This window comes from Chelonia mydas, chromosome 4, assembly GCF_015237465.2.
Source record: "Chelonia mydas isolate rCheMyd1 chromosome 4, rCheMyd1.pri.v2, whole genome shotgun sequence".
Lineage (NCBI taxonomy): Eukaryota > Metazoa > Chordata > Testudines > Cheloniidae > Chelonia > Chelonia mydas.
In genome coordinates, this window is record NC_057852.1 from 99,581,441 (window position 1) to 99,600,748 (window position 19,308).

At 38.8% G+C, this 19,308-nt stretch overlaps 1 protein-coding gene across 9 annotated transcripts in view; it reads left to right on the plus strand.

Annotated features, from left to right (window-relative positions):
* ARAP2 (ArfGAP with RhoGAP domain, ankyrin repeat and PH domain 2) overlaps positions 1-19,308 on the plus strand; it is a 195,673-nt gene that overhangs the window by 22,530 nt on the left and 153,835 nt on the right. For all 9 annotated transcript variants that reach the window (XR_006290154.1, XR_006290155.1, XM_043544542.1 and 6 more), the window contains exons 3-6: positions 4,993-5,063; positions 8,773-8,852; positions 12,886-12,974; positions 13,835-14,197. Coding sequence is in view for 7 of the 9 variants with exons in the window: in XM_043544542.1 (XP_043400477.1) it covers positions 4,993-5,063; positions 8,773-8,852; positions 12,886-12,974; positions 13,835-14,197 (603 nt within the window). In the remaining 2 variants the exon portion in view is untranslated. The remainder of the gene's footprint in view (positions 1-4,992; positions 5,064-8,772; positions 8,853-12,885; positions 12,975-13,834; positions 14,198-19,308) is intronic.

Sequence of the window (19,308 nt, forward strand, 5' to 3'; positions counted from 1 at the left end):
CTACAATGATACACCAATGCAGTGCCAGTTAAACCAGTGTGAAACTGGTGCAACAACATGGATTTGCAATCATCTGTCTGTTAGAAGGTAACTCAAGTAATCTACCAAGCAGAAAAAGCACCAGTCTGTCTGGAGAGTCAGTACTGTACCTTAATTATTCAGAGGAAAGATGTGAAGTAGAACTAAATCCTAAAATAAGAGTTCTCAGCTTTTATCTAACCCAAAACAGGCTGCAGTGTTTTGCCTTCCCAGTTCTAGAATGCATTTCATCTAGTAATTGTGTATTAGCAAACATCTAGTGTGTCATATCACACCTGTTTCCAAGTTATTTGTCAAACAGGTATTCATTAAGTCAGAGTAAATAAATGTGTTTGTTCTGGCACTAGCTAGACATTCTTGAGCTAATTCTTACTTGATATAAGCGGAGATTTTCAAGGTTCTGTTTCCAAATCTTATTTCTGATACTTGACTAAAGGCCCATCGTTTGCTTACCAGTGGGTGTCCTTATCTGAAACAATCAAAAAAGATTTTGGAGACATTTTGCAGCCATTTCCTGCCATAGAAAGAAATTCAAGTAAAGGAAACTATATTTTTAATATGATAGGGTGCCACTAACAACTAAATGTAGGTAGGAACAATGAGTCATTGCCATTGCTGAGTGTTTACTTGCTCATTTCTAAATCTTTCCTCCTTCCCTCTCTCAAGTCAAACCAGTCACTCGCTGTTTTAGACATTGTAGAAAAATGACTTTCAGTTCAGAAGAGTGTTTTATCTATTTCCATTTAATCAGTGTGGTTATCAGTAACACTTAAATTCAGACTATACCATGTACGTTTTGCAGTCTTAAGTTGTGAAGGAAATGTGTTGAAGAGAGGTTCATATCAGAGTTTTTTGAAACCAATCTTCTGTAAGGCTTAAAGGTTTTTGTCTGTTACTGTTATGTTCATGGAATAAACAGAGAGAAGTTAGATGAAAGCATAAATAAACTTCCTGGAAGGTAATGCTTATTTCTTAGAATTCAGAACGATAACACACAAGAACCCCAAAACAAAGAGAGACAAAAGCAGGTTGCTCCCTTAAATAGAAAGGCACATCTCACCCCACTTTACTATGAGCTTACCGTTTGCAGAGTGACTACACAAGATCCAGACCACATGTTTTCCTACACAGGCCCCTAGATGCTAGCAGGACTAGGATCCCTCTTGACCTTTCAAGCGACAGCTTACAATTCTAACATAGTTTTCAGTACAACACTGTTACCTTGATGCAGTGTAAACTGTACCAGAACAAATAATTTACCAGAATTTGCCAGAGAAATCTTGTATTTTAGTGGTAAAGGATAGAAGAAATGCGCAGATTCTTCTTAGCCTTTTTAAAAAAAATTAGAAGACCGGGTGACTGACACTTTAAATTGTATACCTGGAAAATACTAAGGTAGGATTGAATGAAGTATTTAACAAGTGTAAAATTGACCTTTGATTTTATTAAACTTTGTTTTTACTAAATATAATTTTTGGGCCTAAATTTTACAAATTTGCTTTCCTTTTTAAATTTTTCTAGGCTTGAGAATATAATTCTTCTAATAAAAATGTTAGCAAGTTAGTCTTAAATATAGATAAGAAACTTCTTATCACAGAAAGCGCAATAGGTACAAAATGTTATGGTAGTCATTAAGGTTAATGGGCAGATTAATTCCCAAGGAAATAAATATTGACATAGAACTGAAGCAAAGTACTGCATGGTATTAGGAGCATTGCTCAGCAGATGGGATAGGTGGACTGAGAAGACCAATAGGTTGCGTCTATACTGCACATTAGTAGTGGCGGTGTATAGGGCATGTGTAGATACATGCCGCAGCGAAAAGTGAGCCGCGTCCACACTGTGGTACGTAGCTACGTGTGGCATTGAATGGCTTTGGTGGGGGGAGGTAGTTGGAAAAGGCTTCTGTGGCTCCCTGGTGGCAGAGCCTTTCCCTGTGGCATGGAAAGATTCCAGCAGTGGGATGCTAAACTGCTAAAAATAGCAGTGTAGAGAGGGGAGGCACTGCTTGGGTGAATACAGAGCCATGTGGGTATATACAAAGGCTTCAGGCATTACTTTATTTGCCTAAACTGTGCCTCACCGTCTACACTGCTATTGATACCCGCTCTGGGGCGGGGAGAGGGGAGGTAGCTGTATATGTACTCTACACATCACTGTAAAAAACATGCAGTGTAAGCATGCCATTAGGCTGTGTCCTTACCTTTCCTTACCGTGTTCCTCCCCTGGACCCTGTTTGATTGTTAGAATTTAAACTGTGAGCCTGGGATTTCTGGGATTTTGATTTTCATATCTTTTTTTTTCAAAACTATGAAATATAGGGATAATTTAGTAGAACTGTGACATTGTTTGGTCCTTTTCATTTTGTAACTTATGTTCCAGTCTACAACAATTAGCTGCTCTCAGCCATTCATCATAAATCATCTGAGGATGAGGAACTGAGATCAATATATTGAAAATGACTTACTATACTAGATACAGCTTTTGATAGAAAACCTTATGTTGAAATTAGGTCAATCTGCCCTAAAAAGGAAGAGTCTGTAAAGAACTATAAGGGAGTGTTTTTTAGCAGAGTAAATTAACAACAAAATAACTAGCAATTTCCAAGGCATGCCAAGTCTCATTGGATCTTGTGACTGCAGGTGAATGTTCTGACACTTCTGCATGATGGAGCTGCCTTTTCAACATGAAAATCTCTAAGGTCTTGTTTTGAAAATTTAAAAGGATATAAGAATTTGGGATAGACTATCATTTTGACACATTACTGTCTCAAAGGTGGATGAAAGTGTTACATCCTGGTCCAGTATCCCACTGTATGGCAGCTGCAATCTCTTGCAATTACAGGTTTACCTATGCTTCTGTATTGCTAGGCAGAGTCTACTCATTGTTCCTAGCTCTGGGCCTGTCAGGCAGACTGCAAGCTCAAACCCCCTTGTTTGTGCCTTTCTTTGCAACTTGAGACTGCCGCCCTAGAAGTTAAACCAGTGCCTCAGACTTTCTGAGTGCCCAAGAGCTCTGCTGAATTTGTGGGTGCTCTGGGCTTCTAGTTTAATCTTTTCAGGGACAATGTGGCAGAAAAGCAAAGAATTTAGGCTTAGCAAAAGAATTTCTTAATCACAGTAACTTTATTCTTAAAAGGATTTGAGAGTTACAGCTCTTTTAAAAATAACAAAAGTCCTGAGATGTCCCTTCTCCATGTCTGATCTCATTCCTTTTCTGAGTCGAAGGTTTGTCCGCATTCCACGCTGTACAGAGTCCCTCTTATGTTCTCTCTCCTGTGGATCATGTTTACAGCTTAAAGCATCACGTTACTCTTAAGTAGTCTGTTTGCTTGCCATTTGTTCCTCCTGAGATGTTTTGGCCCGCTCCCACTGTCATGCTGGCACCAGCTGCATAGAAAACCATTGTTCCATGAAGGTGGACCAGTAGGTGTGTCATTCACAGTCCATAGTTTCAGATTGCCATCTTGCTGGTAGTCCTTCAATAAGGTGTCAAGCACTATTCCTGGGTGAGGCTGTAGCATGGAATGGAATTCAATAGTTTTGCCTTAGGCAAGTTTAGACATGTGTTCAACACACAATACAAAATAGAGTTCATAATTTGATACAAATATCGTCTGTGTCACAGTTAGCAGTTGGCCCGTAAGAGGAAATAATTCAGCTTTGACTTCTTGATGAAGCAACGTTGTGGAAGTTACGAATGTAGACGGCATAAGTAATCGGACTTTGACAAATGTGGTGGAGAGCTGTAAACCAGAAATTTCCTGTTTTGGCATACTTGGTAAAAATATTGATCTTTATGGCTTTGGGATGAAAGATGCTGGTCTGAGAATGTTCGTGTAATGCTTAAATTTTGTGTAGCACTTGGAGAGCATTTTAAAAAGGCTAAGTAAGGAACCATATTATCATTTTTACAGATGAGGAAATAAAAGGAAAGAGACACTGATTTTTACAAGGTCACAGAGCAAATTAGTGGTAGAGATTGCAATACTGATGGAGAGCTTCCTGTCTTCACAAATATGAAAGAACAACCACAGTTTTCTAATACAGGGTTTTTCAGAAACTGCCCCTAAGCAAATTGAAAATCATAGTATTGTGCAAATTATAATGGGGATTAATGGCATTCATACAGATAATTCAGCAATATTGAAAATGCATGGCTTTAGCAGTACAAAGACGACTATATATCCACACCTAAAAATCTGCATTCAAGTATTCATAGGACAGCACAGTAGTAAATATTACCATATACAGTAATGTAGATGCATATGAAACTATAATCTCGTAGGAAATCTGAAATGGCAGTCACAAGCATTTTATTACAGTGGTTACGGATAGCTATTGCTATCTTTTGATTGCAAAGCAATTTAATTTATAACTCTGTCTTCAAATGCAAAACTTCCTGGAAAAGAAAATTACCTTTTGAACTCACGGCATTTGAGCAAAATCCTTTCAGCAGCTCAGAGCATGGGATCCTACTTCCTCTGTATCATGCAGTGTCCATTTAATTTTTATGTAAGGCTAAGTTGTTAGTCTTTCTCTGAAAAATATGTGGCTGGAGATGCCGCTCTCTTCTTGGACTTGATCCTGTGCTCATTGAAGTCCAATGCAAAGCTTCTACAGACTGTAATGGTACAGGATGAGGACCCTAAGACACTATTACTTAAATAGTCAATATTTGAAAAAAGTACAGAATTCTAACTGGACAATTTAATAAGGCCAAAAAAGTAAGGCTTATGCTAGGCTCAATAAAGTATTCAGTATGATATATACAGAGAGGGAGTCTGAGTTGTTTTTAATTTTTATATTGTTCTGGTTATTTTTCCCCCCAAGACTTAGAATTAGAATTAAGAACACACAAGTTGTTGGCATGTTTTAACCTGCATATTATGTTGCTACATGAAAATTATGTACACTTTAACAAACATTACTAACCTTCTTTGCTTGTTTCAAGTTCTCTGCAGGAAAGAAGAAATGTGGATGTTTTAAATATTTCTTGTCCTGGGAGTCCAACTTCACAGAAAAGTGAGTTGAATGCTGTGATATTTATATTTTAAATTGAGAGAACAGATCCCATTTAAATAACTTACCAGAAATTGATATTGAATTATTATAGGAAAATCTGGGAAGGAAAGATAAATATAATGCCAAACAAATAACCATATCTATATTTTACCATATGTTTTATGTAGGACTGTCAATTAATCATAGTTAACTCAAGTGATTAATTCAAAAAAATTTACTGCGATTAAAAAATTAATCACGATTAATAGCACTATTAAACAATAGAATACCAATTGAAATGTATTAAATATTTTTGGATGTTTTTCTGCATTTTCAAATATATTGATTTCTATTACAACACTGAATACAAAGTGTAAGTGCTCAAATTATTTATTACTAATATTTGCACTGTAAAATTGATAAAGGAAATAGTGTATTTCAGTTCACCTCATACAAGTACTGTAGTGCAATCTTTTTCGTGAAAGTGTAACTTACAAATGTGGATTTTTTTGTTACATAACTGTACTCAAAAACAAAAGAATGGAAAACTTTAGAGCCTACAAGTCCACTCAGTCTTACTTCATATTCAGCCAATTGCTAAGACAAACAAGTTTGTTTGCATTTACGGGAGATAATGCTGACTGCTTCTTATTTACAATGTCACCTGAAAGTGAGAACAGGCATTCGTATGGCACTTTTGTAGCTGGCGTTGCAAGGTATTTATGTGCCAGAGATGCTAAACTTTTATATGCCCCTTCATGCTTTGGCCACCATTCCAGACGACGTGCTTCCATACTGATGATGCTTGTTAATAAAATAATGTGGTAATACAATTTGTGACTGAACTCCTTGGGGGAGAATTTTATGTCTCCTCTTCTGTTTTACCCGCATTCTGCCATTTATTTCATGATATAGCCATCTTGGATGATGACCTAGCACATGTTTGTTTTAAGAACACTTTCATTGCAGAGTTGACAAAACGCAAAGAAGGTACCAATGTGAGATTTCTAAGGATAGATAGGGCACTCAACCCAAGGTTTAAGAATCTGAAGTGCCTTCCGAAATCTGAGAGGGATGAGGTGTGGAGCATGCTTTCAGATGTCTTAAAAGAGCAATGCTCCAATGCGGAAACTACAGAACCCGAACCACCAAAAAAGAAAATGAACCTTCTGCTGGTGGCATCTGACTGAGATGATGAAAATGAACACGCATTGGTCTGCACTGCTTTTGATCGTTACTGAGCAGAACCTGTCATTAGCATGGACGCATGTCTTCTGGAATGGTGGTTGAAACATGAAGGGACATATGAATTTTCAGCCAGGGGTGAAAGTAAGCCAGTACGGGCCGGTACGGCGTACCGCTTAAAAAGTGGCTGGCAGTACCAGCCCGTGCTCAGGTGACGTTAAAGTGCTGCTGCGGCGAAGGACCCTGCTTAAAGCGCTGCTGTTGCAGCGCTTCAATGTCGTTGTCCCTTTTGCCCCCCCCCCCCCCCCCCCGACCCCCCTGGGGCCGCCGAAGTCAGGGAGGGGAGGAAAAGGAGCAGCTGTCCCAGGGCCACGGTTTAAAAGGGCCTGGGGCTCTGGCTGCTGCTACTACAGCAGTGGCCAGCGCCCCGGGCCCTTTAAATCGCCACCGGAGCCCTGGGTGGCGTGGGCCAGGTGGTGCGGATGGGCTGGCTGGGGGATGCTGACCCGCACCCCTGCCCCTTCCACCTGAGGCCCCGCCCCTTCCAAGGGCTGGAGCTGGCCCCCATACCAGTAAGTGTGGAATTTTACTTTCACCCCTGTCTTCAGCGCATCTGGCACATAAATATCTTGCGATGCCAGCTACAACAGTGCTGTGTGAATGCCTGTTCTCACTTTCAGGTGACATTGTAAACAGGACGTGGGCAGCATTATCACCTGTAAATTTTAACCAAACTTGTTTGTCTGAGCAACTGGCTGAAGTAGGACTGAGTTGACTTGTAGCTTCTAAAGTTTTACATTGTTTGTTTTCTTTGTGTATGCAGTTATTTTCTGTATATAATTCTACATCTGTAAGTTCAACTTTCATTATAAAGAGATTGCACTACAGTACTTGTATTAGGTGAATTGAAATATACTATTTCTTTTGGGTTTTTACAGTGCAAATATTTGTAATCAAAAATAAATATAAAGTGAGCACTGTACACTTTGTTTTCTGTGTTGTAATTGAAATCAATATATTTGAAAATGTAGAAAACATCCAAAAATATTTAAATTATTGGTACTCTATTATTGTTAACAGTGCGATTAATCGCAATTAATTTTTTTAATCATGCGATTAATAGCAATTTTTTAAACTGCTTGACAGCCCCAGTTTTATGTTGTTTTTTTTTTATAAACTATTAGTTTTTAAATAAAGGGAAGTTAGGAAGTTTTTTTTTCCTTTTTTTTTCTTCCTCCATCCACTTTTACTTGCCTAATCCTTGGATTTCTATGTATTTTATACTAAACACTCAAGTGGATATTTGTGAGAAGAAATTATCTTAGATGAAAAATTTATGCAAAGAGTTCACGTCTAACCCAAATAACCTAATACCATTTAATTAGTCATTAAGTTCTATAGGATCGTGAGGAAATAAGAACAGGTTAGCAATATTGCTCAGTCGCTTATAAACAAGTTAATTTAACTCACTGAAAACAATTTCTGTGCAAGTTCAGACATATTCATTGCAAGCAAACAGATCACACTGAACTGGAACCTAAACATTGTGCTGAAACGTGCCTTTGCCAGAAAATGAGGGAGCAGAAAAAAGGGCTACTGACTGAAAACTAGAGAGTCCAAAGGCAGTTTAACAGATACTTTAAAACTGATATGTCTAAATGTCATTGGTAGGGAGACAGTAGAATAAGTCAGAAGGAGATGGTAAAGACAGAAATAACTTGGAGAAAAAGAATTGAGGTGCTGGATTTCAACAAGGGGCAGGAAAAATGTTCTCATTCTTTAGAACAATTAACTGATAGTCTGTAGGATAGAACTTCTAATGAAATGAAGCATTCATTCCCTTTTTCTGTAAAGAATAAACTATTACAAATCATGGGTACAACACACAAACTTTTGTATATATTTTTTTGTTTTGTTTTTTAAATGTAGTACAAGTAGAAATTCAGTATCCTAAAAACCGTTTCAGTTTTAAGATGCTTAAAATCTTTTAACCTTTTTTCCCCAAGAAACTCCCCTATTCAATAGTGGGGTGTGGGTGTGAAGATCAGAAGAGACTGCAGAGCGTAGTGCAAGAAACTGAACATTGCCTTCACCCTAATTTTCAGATAAGTTAGTCCAGAATACTACATAAAGCAGATCAACACACGTACCTGCTCTGAAATAACAAAAGGTGCATTTTAAAACGGACTTAATTGTTTGGTGTGAATGAGTGTATGGAAACTCTCTCTCCCCTATTTCAGAATAAAATGACTAAAGTTGACTGGGCTAAAGTTAGTAACAAACTAATCTTGGCTAAGTTTACTTTAGCCATTTCTATTATGAAGAGGCGTGAGTGTCCACAGACAGACTTGCACTGAAACAACTAAATCGACTTAAAAAACAAATCAGTGCAAGTTTTCACGTAGGACCAATCCATTCAAATAAAAAACATTTACTCTTGCTGCAGTGTAACCAGAAAACGTATTGAAGGTACAGCACTATCCCTTACAGATTTGAAGTACAGTACTATTTTCTTATTGATACAACTTCCTTTTTTTCTTTAAAGAAACCTCCAGTGAGGAAAAGCCATCTGTCATCTCTCCGTATGGGGAAACTTTTCTTTTCAACAGTCCTGCAGATGCCAAGGTAAATTGAAAGGTCTCGGTGTAAATACTGTAGTGCAGTATGTTATTTGTTGCCCACCCTCCCTACTGTATGAATGTGCACGCACACACTATTTCATCAATTATTTCTACTACAAATATTTCATGGACTAGTAACTTTGATATAGTGAAGAATGAGATGCACTTTGTCTTTCAGCAGTAGTAGGCCATTGCATGAAGTACATAAGGAAAGTCATACCAGATCAGACTGGTGGTTCGTCTAATCTATTCTCTGTTGCCAGTACCAGATGCTTTAGAGGAAGATGCAAGAAATCTGGCAACAGACATTTATAGAATAACCTGCCCCAATAGAAGTTTCTAACTCATCACAACCAGTTGGCGTACACATTCAAGCTTGAAGCTGTCCTAATATCTAATGTAACTATAGGTATTCTCATTATCAAATGTCTAATCCTTCTTTGGATGCTCTTGTCTTCAGCGATATATTGTGGGAATGAGGTCCACTGATCAATTATGTCATATAAAAATATTTCCTTGGATCAGTATTAAAACTTGTTGCTTTTTTGATTTTCACTATCTGTTCTTGTAATATGCAAAAGGATAAATAGTAGCATCTGAATTCCCTTCTCTGAATTAATTTTTCCTTATACTTCTGTGGTCCCCTTTTATTCATCTGTGCCTTTTCATAGGGGAGTCAAATGTTGTTGTCAATGGGGAATCCCCATTGAATGGAGGTATTTCAGGTGGGGTTCTGCAGGGTTTAGACTAGGCGCCAATGCTGTTCAACGTTTTCAGCAAGGATCTAGAAATATAAAATCACTGCTGATAATCTTTGCCTCACTTGCAAATTTTGGTGGAGTGGTAAATAATGATGACGACATCTTACATCTGTGCTCTTCGCTATTTTTGAATTGGGGGCCTCTTTGGCAAAAAACCTTCAATGTGAGAGCCACATCAACTACTAAATTAACACATTGCTTAGTGCTCCTTAATGATGTAATGTTACAGAGCCATTCATGTAACTAAACCAAAAGTCTACTTGTGCAATAAAATGATACTCCTTTTTATAAAATAATAACCAGGAAAATGTGTGGAATTAAAAAGGCAAGTCAACTTTTTAAGAGTAGAATAATGCAAACCTTACTTCAAAAACTGGATGACCGAAAGTGTGCCTGTTCCTCCTTGACTTTTTGTTCATGCAGTATTTGTAATCGGTCATCGCAATCCTAGTAAGGCAGTCCGAATGTTGGTTGGTCAATTTGTTCCTGTTTTCTTTTCAACCCCCTGGCTGGGGGTGAGGGCTGTTGGGTGGAGCTGGGGATGAGGGGTTTGGCGTGTGGGAGGGGGCTCAGGGCTGGGGCAGAGTGTTGAGATGTGGGGAATGGGTGAGGGCTCTGGCTGGGGGTGAGGGCTGTTGGGTGGAGCTGGGGATGAGGAGTTTGGGGTGCAGGCAGGCTGCCCTGGGGCTGGGGCCAGAGGACTCCCCCCCAGCCCTCTCCCTGCTGGCCGCAGCTAGCTCCGGGGAAGGGGCTCTCTCTCCCCTCTTGCCAGCAGGGAGCTCTGGGGCAGGGGGAGAGTCCCACAGCAGCCCCAGCTGGCTCCCCTCCCCAGTTCTCATCCACCTCTCTCCTCTCGAGTCCCTGCTGCGTGGCCCTTTAGAGCTGCTGCATGGCTATTTATAGCCTGCTGTATGGCCGCTCAGCTTAGAGGGAACTTAACAAGCCGCACTTAGGGTCGATGGGAGCTGCCACTGGCTCACGGGCCTTGCAATGAAGAACACTGTCCTACAAAGGGCAATGTGGATCTCTTGGTAAACTGGGCGAGTTCAAACAAAATCTGCCTTAGTTCAACCAAATGTAAAGTTATATATCTAAGAACAAGGAATGCAGGCCACACCTACAGAATGGGTACTGTGTCCTGGAAAGTAGTGATTCTGAAAATGATTTAGGGCTCATAGTGGCCAAGCAAGGGAACATGAGCTTCCAGTGTGGTGCTGTGGCACAAAGGGCTAATGTGACCTCTGGATGTACAGATAAGGAGTAGGAACAAGGTAATTATTTTACCTCAGTGTATGGCCCTCGTGAGACTGATACTGGAATTATGTGGACAGTTCTGCTGTTAACATTTTAAAAAGGATGTTGAAAAATTGGACAGGATGCAAGAAAAAGTCACGTGATTCAAAGTCTGGAGAAAATGTCTTATGGTTAATAATACCTCTGCAAGTATATAACTATATCTATATTTACATGAACTGAAGATAAGATCATGTGCTATTTGCCCCAACTGGGAAGGGCAAGAAGTCACACAAATGACTTTTTAAGCTTCTTGCTCTCCCCTTCCACCATGTCTGGGAAAACCATTAAGGAGTTACAGCTGAGAGATGAGTCAACATGAGGGAACTGGGAATTCATGTGGCTATCTGCCCTGAAGATTGACTGGGGATATTAAGAAAACCTGCCTGAGTTAAACCAGGAGGGAAGGCAGCAGATTGGATTGGAGATGTCTGAGGAGCTGCCTGAGCAAGAAATGGTTTTATGTATTTATTAAACCAGGGGTTGGCAACCTTTGAGAAGTGGTGTGCCAAGTCTTCATTTATTTACTGTAATTTAAGGTTTCGTGTGCCAGGGACCGGCGGCTGGAACCCTAGACTGGCAGCGGGGGTGGCAGATGGAACCCCAGACTGGCAGTGGACTGAGCTGCTCAGCTTGCTGCCAGTCTGGGGTTCCGGCCCCTGCCAGCCGGGGTCCCGGCCACCGGCCCCGCTTAGCTCGCTGCCGGCCTGGGGTTCCGTCCATCCAGGCAGGCAGTGTGGACTGAGCGGGGCCGGCGGCTGGGACCCCGGCTGGCAGCAGAGTGCCACTAAAAATCAGCTCACATGCTGCAGGTTGCCGACCCCTGGATTAAACTACAGTACAATTCAAACAATCTTGTTTTAGAAGCTAGCTTTTAATTGGCATCCAATCTGAGGAGTCAGTTATATGTATGCTGGTGCACTCTGCACATGCTCAGTTTATGGTTATCCTGTCTCTTTCTGTTGTCGAGATACAGCCTTCAAATCTATGTTTGATGTAAAGCTTCTCTAAAAGCCCCCAACAACAGGAATGCTGGAAACTAAACCCTTCCTTTCCACCGCCATTTAGCTGGATATGAGTGTACTTCAAAGCTTAAATGGGTTCATTTATATGCTTCCATCATAAATCAGGAGCATGTTGTGGGGTTTGTTTTTTTGTGTTCCAAAGGGCGTGGGAAACACAAGAAAACTAAATGTTAAAGTTATCCTAATAAAGTAATGTAATAAAGTTGTCAGATCAACTTTTGGAAATGCAAATGTTCCTAGAGCAATGTTAATGCTCATATGTTGTACATCTTGAATGTTTTGCGGTATACGTTTCACAACAAACAGTAATAAACTAAACATTTAACAAGAAAAATTTAGAGAGAACACACTAGGTATATGTAGTATAGCTGAGTTCAGTATTACTGCAGGAATCTGAAAATAGCATTGCTTCCCTTTCTTTCTTTAACTGAGCAGCCTCTTCTTGACAGTACACTAATGCAATTTTGCATTTAGAGAACAACTTCTGTCATGAAAGATAGGCCAAAGATACAAAATCATACACGCAGTTAAGCAATACATAACAGTTAAACTTGTGACATTAACCATAGAAAATGTTATTGCAGAAAAGATATTGTTGGTTATATTTCAAGATAATCAATTTTTTTGTCAATTTTTTGGGGATTGCATTTTTTCTCTTATGCATGTGGATTAAATGTATTGTCTTTGGAGGCTGCCCAATAAATATTTAGCTGAAGTTTGTTTTTTAAATAGGGAAAAGTGAAAATTTGTGAAATACTTGCTTCCAAATAAAGACCAGATTATTTAAAGTATTTGAGATCAGCTGTCCTTATTTCGTATACTAAGAAGTGCTTAAATGTCAGTGGCACCTATACTACTGTGGGGTGTCGTGTTCCTGATTTTATAGTTGCAAAAAGGTTGAGGTCATGTAGCAATCCAAACCAAATGCATGTCTCTATAATTAATTTTTTCTTTCCAGGAAATCTGTGGAAATGAATTCTTGGCTTTTGAAGAAAAAATGGAAGATAAAGAAGTGACTGAAGAGCATTGTCTTCATGATAAATCACGGTATTACTTATGAATTAAGGACAAGTTTAAACCTATTCTCGCACGTGTCATCAACTTTTTTTATTGAAATACAGTAAAAATGGTTGACTTGCTCCTCTGGGATCACAATCAGAATGGCATAATATATTTATGGAGATCTGACCTCTCCCCAACATCAGTCTGAGGTTGTATTCTGTGACAATCTGGGAACATCTGCCCCCAGGTTCCTGAACTTTTATTCAGACTTGGATTAATGTTATTTCAATCACCTTGTTCTACTGGTGGTCCCTCCCATCAGACCAGGGAAATTGTGAACTAAATCTTAGATATCTTCTAGGGGGCCGTTGCCTGCATGCTACCTTCATCTCCCCTTCTTACCCAACAACACCAGTACTTACTTTTGGGGTGGGGCTGTGATACTTACCTGGCACTTCAGCCCCAATCTACAACATATGGGAGCTGTCCACTTATGCAAATTTGCCCATTGAGGATTTTTAAAGGGTTGACCTGGTCTCACTTGGAAACAGAGACCAGGCCACAACCCCAAAGACAAGAATGGGCCCAGTATGCTGGGCACAATGAATTCGCTTTGAAGTTCTGCAAAAGTCATAGAATTATAGGAGATTAGAGTTGGAAGAGACCTCAGAAAGTCATTCAGATCTCTTAATGAACCAATAACTGTTGTGTCACTGCTAAATATAGGGCATGGTAGGATTCATTCTTGGTCACAATTACAATAAATGTGGTTTGTTTCAGTGTAAGGTCTCTAACCTCATAGCAATTTAGAATGACTGTTCACGATAATTATTATTACTACAGTTTTATTTATGCAGTATACTTATTTAATAAACCAAGAGTAAAATTCTGTTGTTTTCTTCTAGTGTATTTAATATCCAGATAGGAAAAGCATCATCTGAGGACCGTGTGAAAAATGAACTGATATCTCAAGAGGATAAATTTATGTTACCAGAACAGCTTGCTAGTGAATCTGAATATACTACTGTGGAAGAATGTTCTCCATATTTAAGAACAAAAAAACATAAAGCCAAAAAGTATTCTTCATTTCCTAGTACGAACCGAAGCAGAAATCTGGAACATTCTGTTAAGCAATCTATTTATTTTCCGTCATTCGGTGATAACCAAACTATCACCTCAAATGATTCAATAACACCCTATGCCTGTTTTTATGGATCATCATTAAAGAAGGTTAAAGCAGGGTGGTTGGATAAACTGTCACCTCAGGGGTATGTAGTAATTTCTATTATTATTTAATACATCTTATGTTTGCATGTTATGAAAATTAGTTATATTAGTCTATAGTCCAAATAGTGGGTAATTATTTTCTTTTGGGAAAAAGTAGGGTTTATTGGGGAATAGAGGGAACAATAGTAATAAATATGGTGTAGGTTTTTTCTTTTGAATTCTTTTCAATTTTCAAAGTAATGTTGCTCGTTCCAGAAATTATTTAATAGGTGCACTTAAGGAAAGATAAGTTTTTAATGAAACAGTTAGCAAGCACTTATGAATTACAGGTTGTGAATTCTGCTATAAATTGTTATTGTGTCTTATCCTGAAACTTTTTAGAAAAGTTCTTCTTTGGACCACAATCAGAAATACAATGGACTCTGATGTTGTAAGATTCCATTTACCAGACTTGTTGTAGGTACATATAAAAATCGCTTCCTAGACAGGAGGCATTGCTGAGTTTCTCAGTCTTTTTGGTTCCAGTGCTGCCCTATCTTCTGATCTGATTCATAGACTTTTTAAAAAATTTTTTTTTTTTAAAGTTCAGGAGGCACAATTTATTTTCTAGTCTAACCTTCTGCGAAGCAGGCACAAAAGAACATCATCCATCACCTGAAGCCCATAACTTCTTTGAGCTACAGCATGTTTTTCAGAAAGACATCTAGTCTTGATTTAAAGACCATAAAGGTTGGAGAATCCACTATATCCTAGTTAAAGTGTTCCAATAGTTAATTATCCTGTAAAAGTTTGCAGCTTTTTATAATATGAATTTGACTAGGTTTATTTTTTGAATCATTGGATCTTTTTCCTCTTTATGCTATATTAAAGAGCCATCTGCTGTCAGCTAGCTTTTTCCCATGTATGTACTTGTAGACTCTAATCAGGTCACTTCTTAACCTTCTCTTCAGTAAGCTAAATACATTAAACTTCTTTAGTTATTCGCTTTAAGGCAGGCTTTCCAGACCTCTGATCATTCTTGTATCTCTCTTCTGAACTTTCTTCCAATTTGTCCACACATTTTTTTGAAGTGTGGATACCAGAATGGGACACAATATTCCAGTAATTCATATATTCCAAGGACAGAAGGGACCATTGAGATCATCTAGTCTCCTGGTTCACAAATTTTAACAACCCACGAACCCCTTTCACTAAAATGTCAAGTCTCGTGAACCCCCTCCTAAAAATGAATATTTCCAGGGATTTTCTCCTTTACCTGAGTATAAATTAGAAAAGCAGTGATCTTGGAAATATAAAATTGGTTTTTATGACAGCTGATTACACACTGTGTATTATTATTATTTATCATGACAGTATCTTTATTACATTATGAAAACAGCAACACTCTTCCAAGATCTCACTTCTGTCGCTTGTATCACTTTGAATAATCCTGTTATACGACAAGGCTCCTATGTTTCATCAAGGAGTATCGGATGTAAACAGGGTAAACAGCATGCAGGGATTTAAAAAGCCGACTCAAATCAAGAATTCCTCCTACACAAGCATTCAGGTCTTGAGCAGTCCAGGCAAACCACACACGTTACAACGAAATTTAAACTTGTTCTTCATCATCATTTTTAAAACAATACTAGCTGCCTGTTTCATTTTAAAAACAGCAAAAAATATCCACCTCCCTTTGCATTTCTTATAAGGGTTCTTGAAGTTTAAATCTCCTCAGTGTGATAGATATGCTGGCTTTGATCTGCTTTGCTCTTGGAAGTCCAGGGGCTCTGGGCTGCTGGCCCCGGCGTCCCTAGGGACAGCTCTGTCCGCCATTAGGGAATTTTTTCATGAGAACCCCCTGTAACATTTCGCGAACCCCAGGGGTTCACGAACCCCAGTTTGGGAACCACTGATCTAATCTAATCTCTTGTATAGCACAGGCCACAGAACTCCCTCCCTCCCCCAAAAGAAATCCCTACAGCAGAATTTATTTATTTATTTATTTATTTATTTTAAGGAAAAAACATCCACTTTTGATTTTAAAATTTTCAGCGATGGAGAATCCACCACAACCCATGGTAAATTGTTCCTATGATTAATTACCCTCACTGTTTTAAAAACTCATGCCTTATTTCTCGTGTAAATTTGTCTAACTTCAACGTCCAATCATTGGATCCTGTTATACCTTTCTCTGCTAGACTGAAGAGCTGACTATCAAATATTTGTTCCCCATGTAGGTACTTATAGCCTGTAATCAAGTTGCCCCTTTACCTTCTCTTTGATAAGCTGAATTGAGATCCTTGAGTCTATCAAGGATCTATCTATAAGACATGCTTTCTAATCCTTTAATCATTCTCATGGCTGTCCTCTGAACTTACTATTTGCAAAAGATATCAAACTGGCCATAACATTAAATAGAGCTGCACAGAACACTTACGTTATAATTCATGTACCGGTGAACTGAGTCATTTGCCTTATTTAAACTCCCAAGTATGTGTCCCACACTTTAGGAAAAGCTGTGTAACCAGATGCTAAATAGAACTTATACCCTGAGAATTCTATTCTATGTTCATTGCAAATCTGGTACATAAAATTAGAGCACAATTTTGCTCTCTCCAGTTAATTCTGTAAAAAAAATATAAAGCCACTCAGTTTACCTGGTATATAAAACTGAATTTCCTTTTTTCTCTGCACAGCATGTTGAGGTAGTACTTGTAGGATTTATTGACATTTTTAATGGAGACTGGATTTTACACTGGCCTTTTCAGGTTGAGAACAGTTATGATTTATTGTTGTCATAAAATACAAGTTAGTTAATTAAACCAGAGCTGCTGCTATTTAATTAAAGTTTTGATAAACTCTCACAGTCTACTAATCTTAAAGCAGAGCACTCATTTAGCAGGCAGGGAAATAATGTTGGGAAAAGAGATGTTAGAGAGGGGTCTCATTCTTGCTTAATTAACTGTTTAATAGGTTTTAGAATTGAAACTCATATACAGATAACTAATGGGCCGTCAACATTTTTAATGAACAGAATGGACTATTTCAGGTTCATGTAATTTTTTTTTTAAAGTGGTCTTTATATAGAGTTTATTATCTCCTTTTGCTCTTAATAATCAAAACTACACATCATGTTAAATCATTCCAGTTAATGATACATACATTTTTTAAAATGTAATTTGTTTCATATATTGTACTTGGTAGTCCATGGCCTTGAGTAGGTGCAAACTCTGGGAATAGGGGTGTGGGTCGTAAATGGCTTGTTGGTCATGTGAACTGTATCATGAAGTGTCCTTTTTGGGGGGATGGCAATAGGGTGACCAGATGTCCTGATTTTATAGGGACAGTCCTGATATTTGGGGCTTTTTCTTATATAGGCGCCTATTACCCCCAACCCCCGTCCTGATATTTCACATTTGCTATTTGGTCACCCTAGATGGTAATGAGTGAGTTGCTACAGGTTCTCAAACTTCTCTCTTGGGGCTCTAAGGCACCTAAAACCTTAACTCTGTCTCCAGGAGGAGCAGCCCATCCTTGATCCCCTGTACCTTATGACTTCTGGGAGCATTGAAGATGGGACAGCAGCAAACCAAATTAGGGTTTTCAGGAACATTCTCGCTTTAGCTGAGATGTCTAATGATAGAGGACTGAAGGGACAAGGGTGCAAATAATTGGCATGGACCTGAGTACATGTTTGCCTGAAACTAGTCCCTGAACCCATCTGGACTTCAGAACTTTTTCAGGAGTCCTAGTCTAGTATTATTCCAGCTATTTATTCCTATGGTTCGCATCTGAGAGAGGTTTTCTTTCCACTGTCTTTGTTTACTCTGCAATACTTCTCATGGTGAGCTCCCATTTTTCTTTAGATTAAGAATCTGATTTAGTATTCTTTGGGTGATATCAAACATTTTGATGAGAGATTGAATAAAGGAGTACTGAATGTTTTCAGAGACTTCTGTGGTTTTGGCATGTACATACATAACATGTGCATTAATAATTCTATAAAATGTACAATTGATTTGAGTAATAATGACTGAGGAGTTCATCTCGTGATGGGTGCTGGAGTGGGGCAGGCTTTTAAAGGGATGCTATCAACATAAAAAAACACACACCAGTCTGAAATTCTTCTATCTGTTGTTACAAACACCTAAGTTTCTCTAGAACAGTTTTGGGAGAAATGGTTGTTTCTTCAATTTGCTTATTTTTTGCACTTGAACACTATATATTGAATTACATTGTTTGCCCTGTTTAGATGGTCCGTTTCCCCCTGTTTGTGTGTGTCTAAACAGCAACATGGATGACAAAAAGATGTAGGGTGAAATCCTGATTCCATTGAAGTTGGTGGCAAAAATCCCATTTATTTCAGTGGGTCAGGAGTTTCTCATTTTAAAAAGCAGGAAAATGTGGCTGTAAAACTGCAGAGTTTCAGAAGTAGTATGCAACATTGATTTTAACAGTTTTTTTATATTACTGAAGATAGTTTCTCATTAACCCTTGCAGTCTATTATTGTTTATAAACAGCAGAAATTGAATGTACAGACACAGATATTGGTTGTCAGATCCCTCCACTAAAGAATGACTTGCTACCCATTCTCTGAAGTTCACCTGGGGACCAATGACAAAATATTTTAGCTGATCAGAACCATCGTGACTGATCATAAGGAGATAAATAGTGTTAAACATCAATGTTCCAGGCCATTTAAGGCTTTGTAGATGATCAACAACAACGGAACCAGACACTTATCTCAGCCTTTTCCACGTGATTAGTAGGCAACGGCAATCTGCATCAGTCCGAGCTTTTGATGTATCTTAAATGGTAGATTCAGACTGGAAGTTGTTAGGGGGCTTATTCCTTCACCCACTTCCCTGGTCCTTCTCGCATGAACAGAGAGCAACAATACCTGAAGTCCAAAGGTGCAAACAATTCGATGTTTATTGGGGTGAACTTCCAGCAAGCATGATTCCAGTTTCCTTCCTTAGTGTCCCCCTTCCCAGCTCTGACGCCACAGAGCCTTACACCTGTGTCCCTGTTCCCATTCCTGCCCTTAGCCAAACATGATTCCAATTTCCCCACCCCCACTCTCTGTTCCCATTTCCCCCCCCACACCCACCCACTTCCTGATTGACTGCAGACTATATAGTAAAACTTGAGTTCTGCTTAGCTATACCT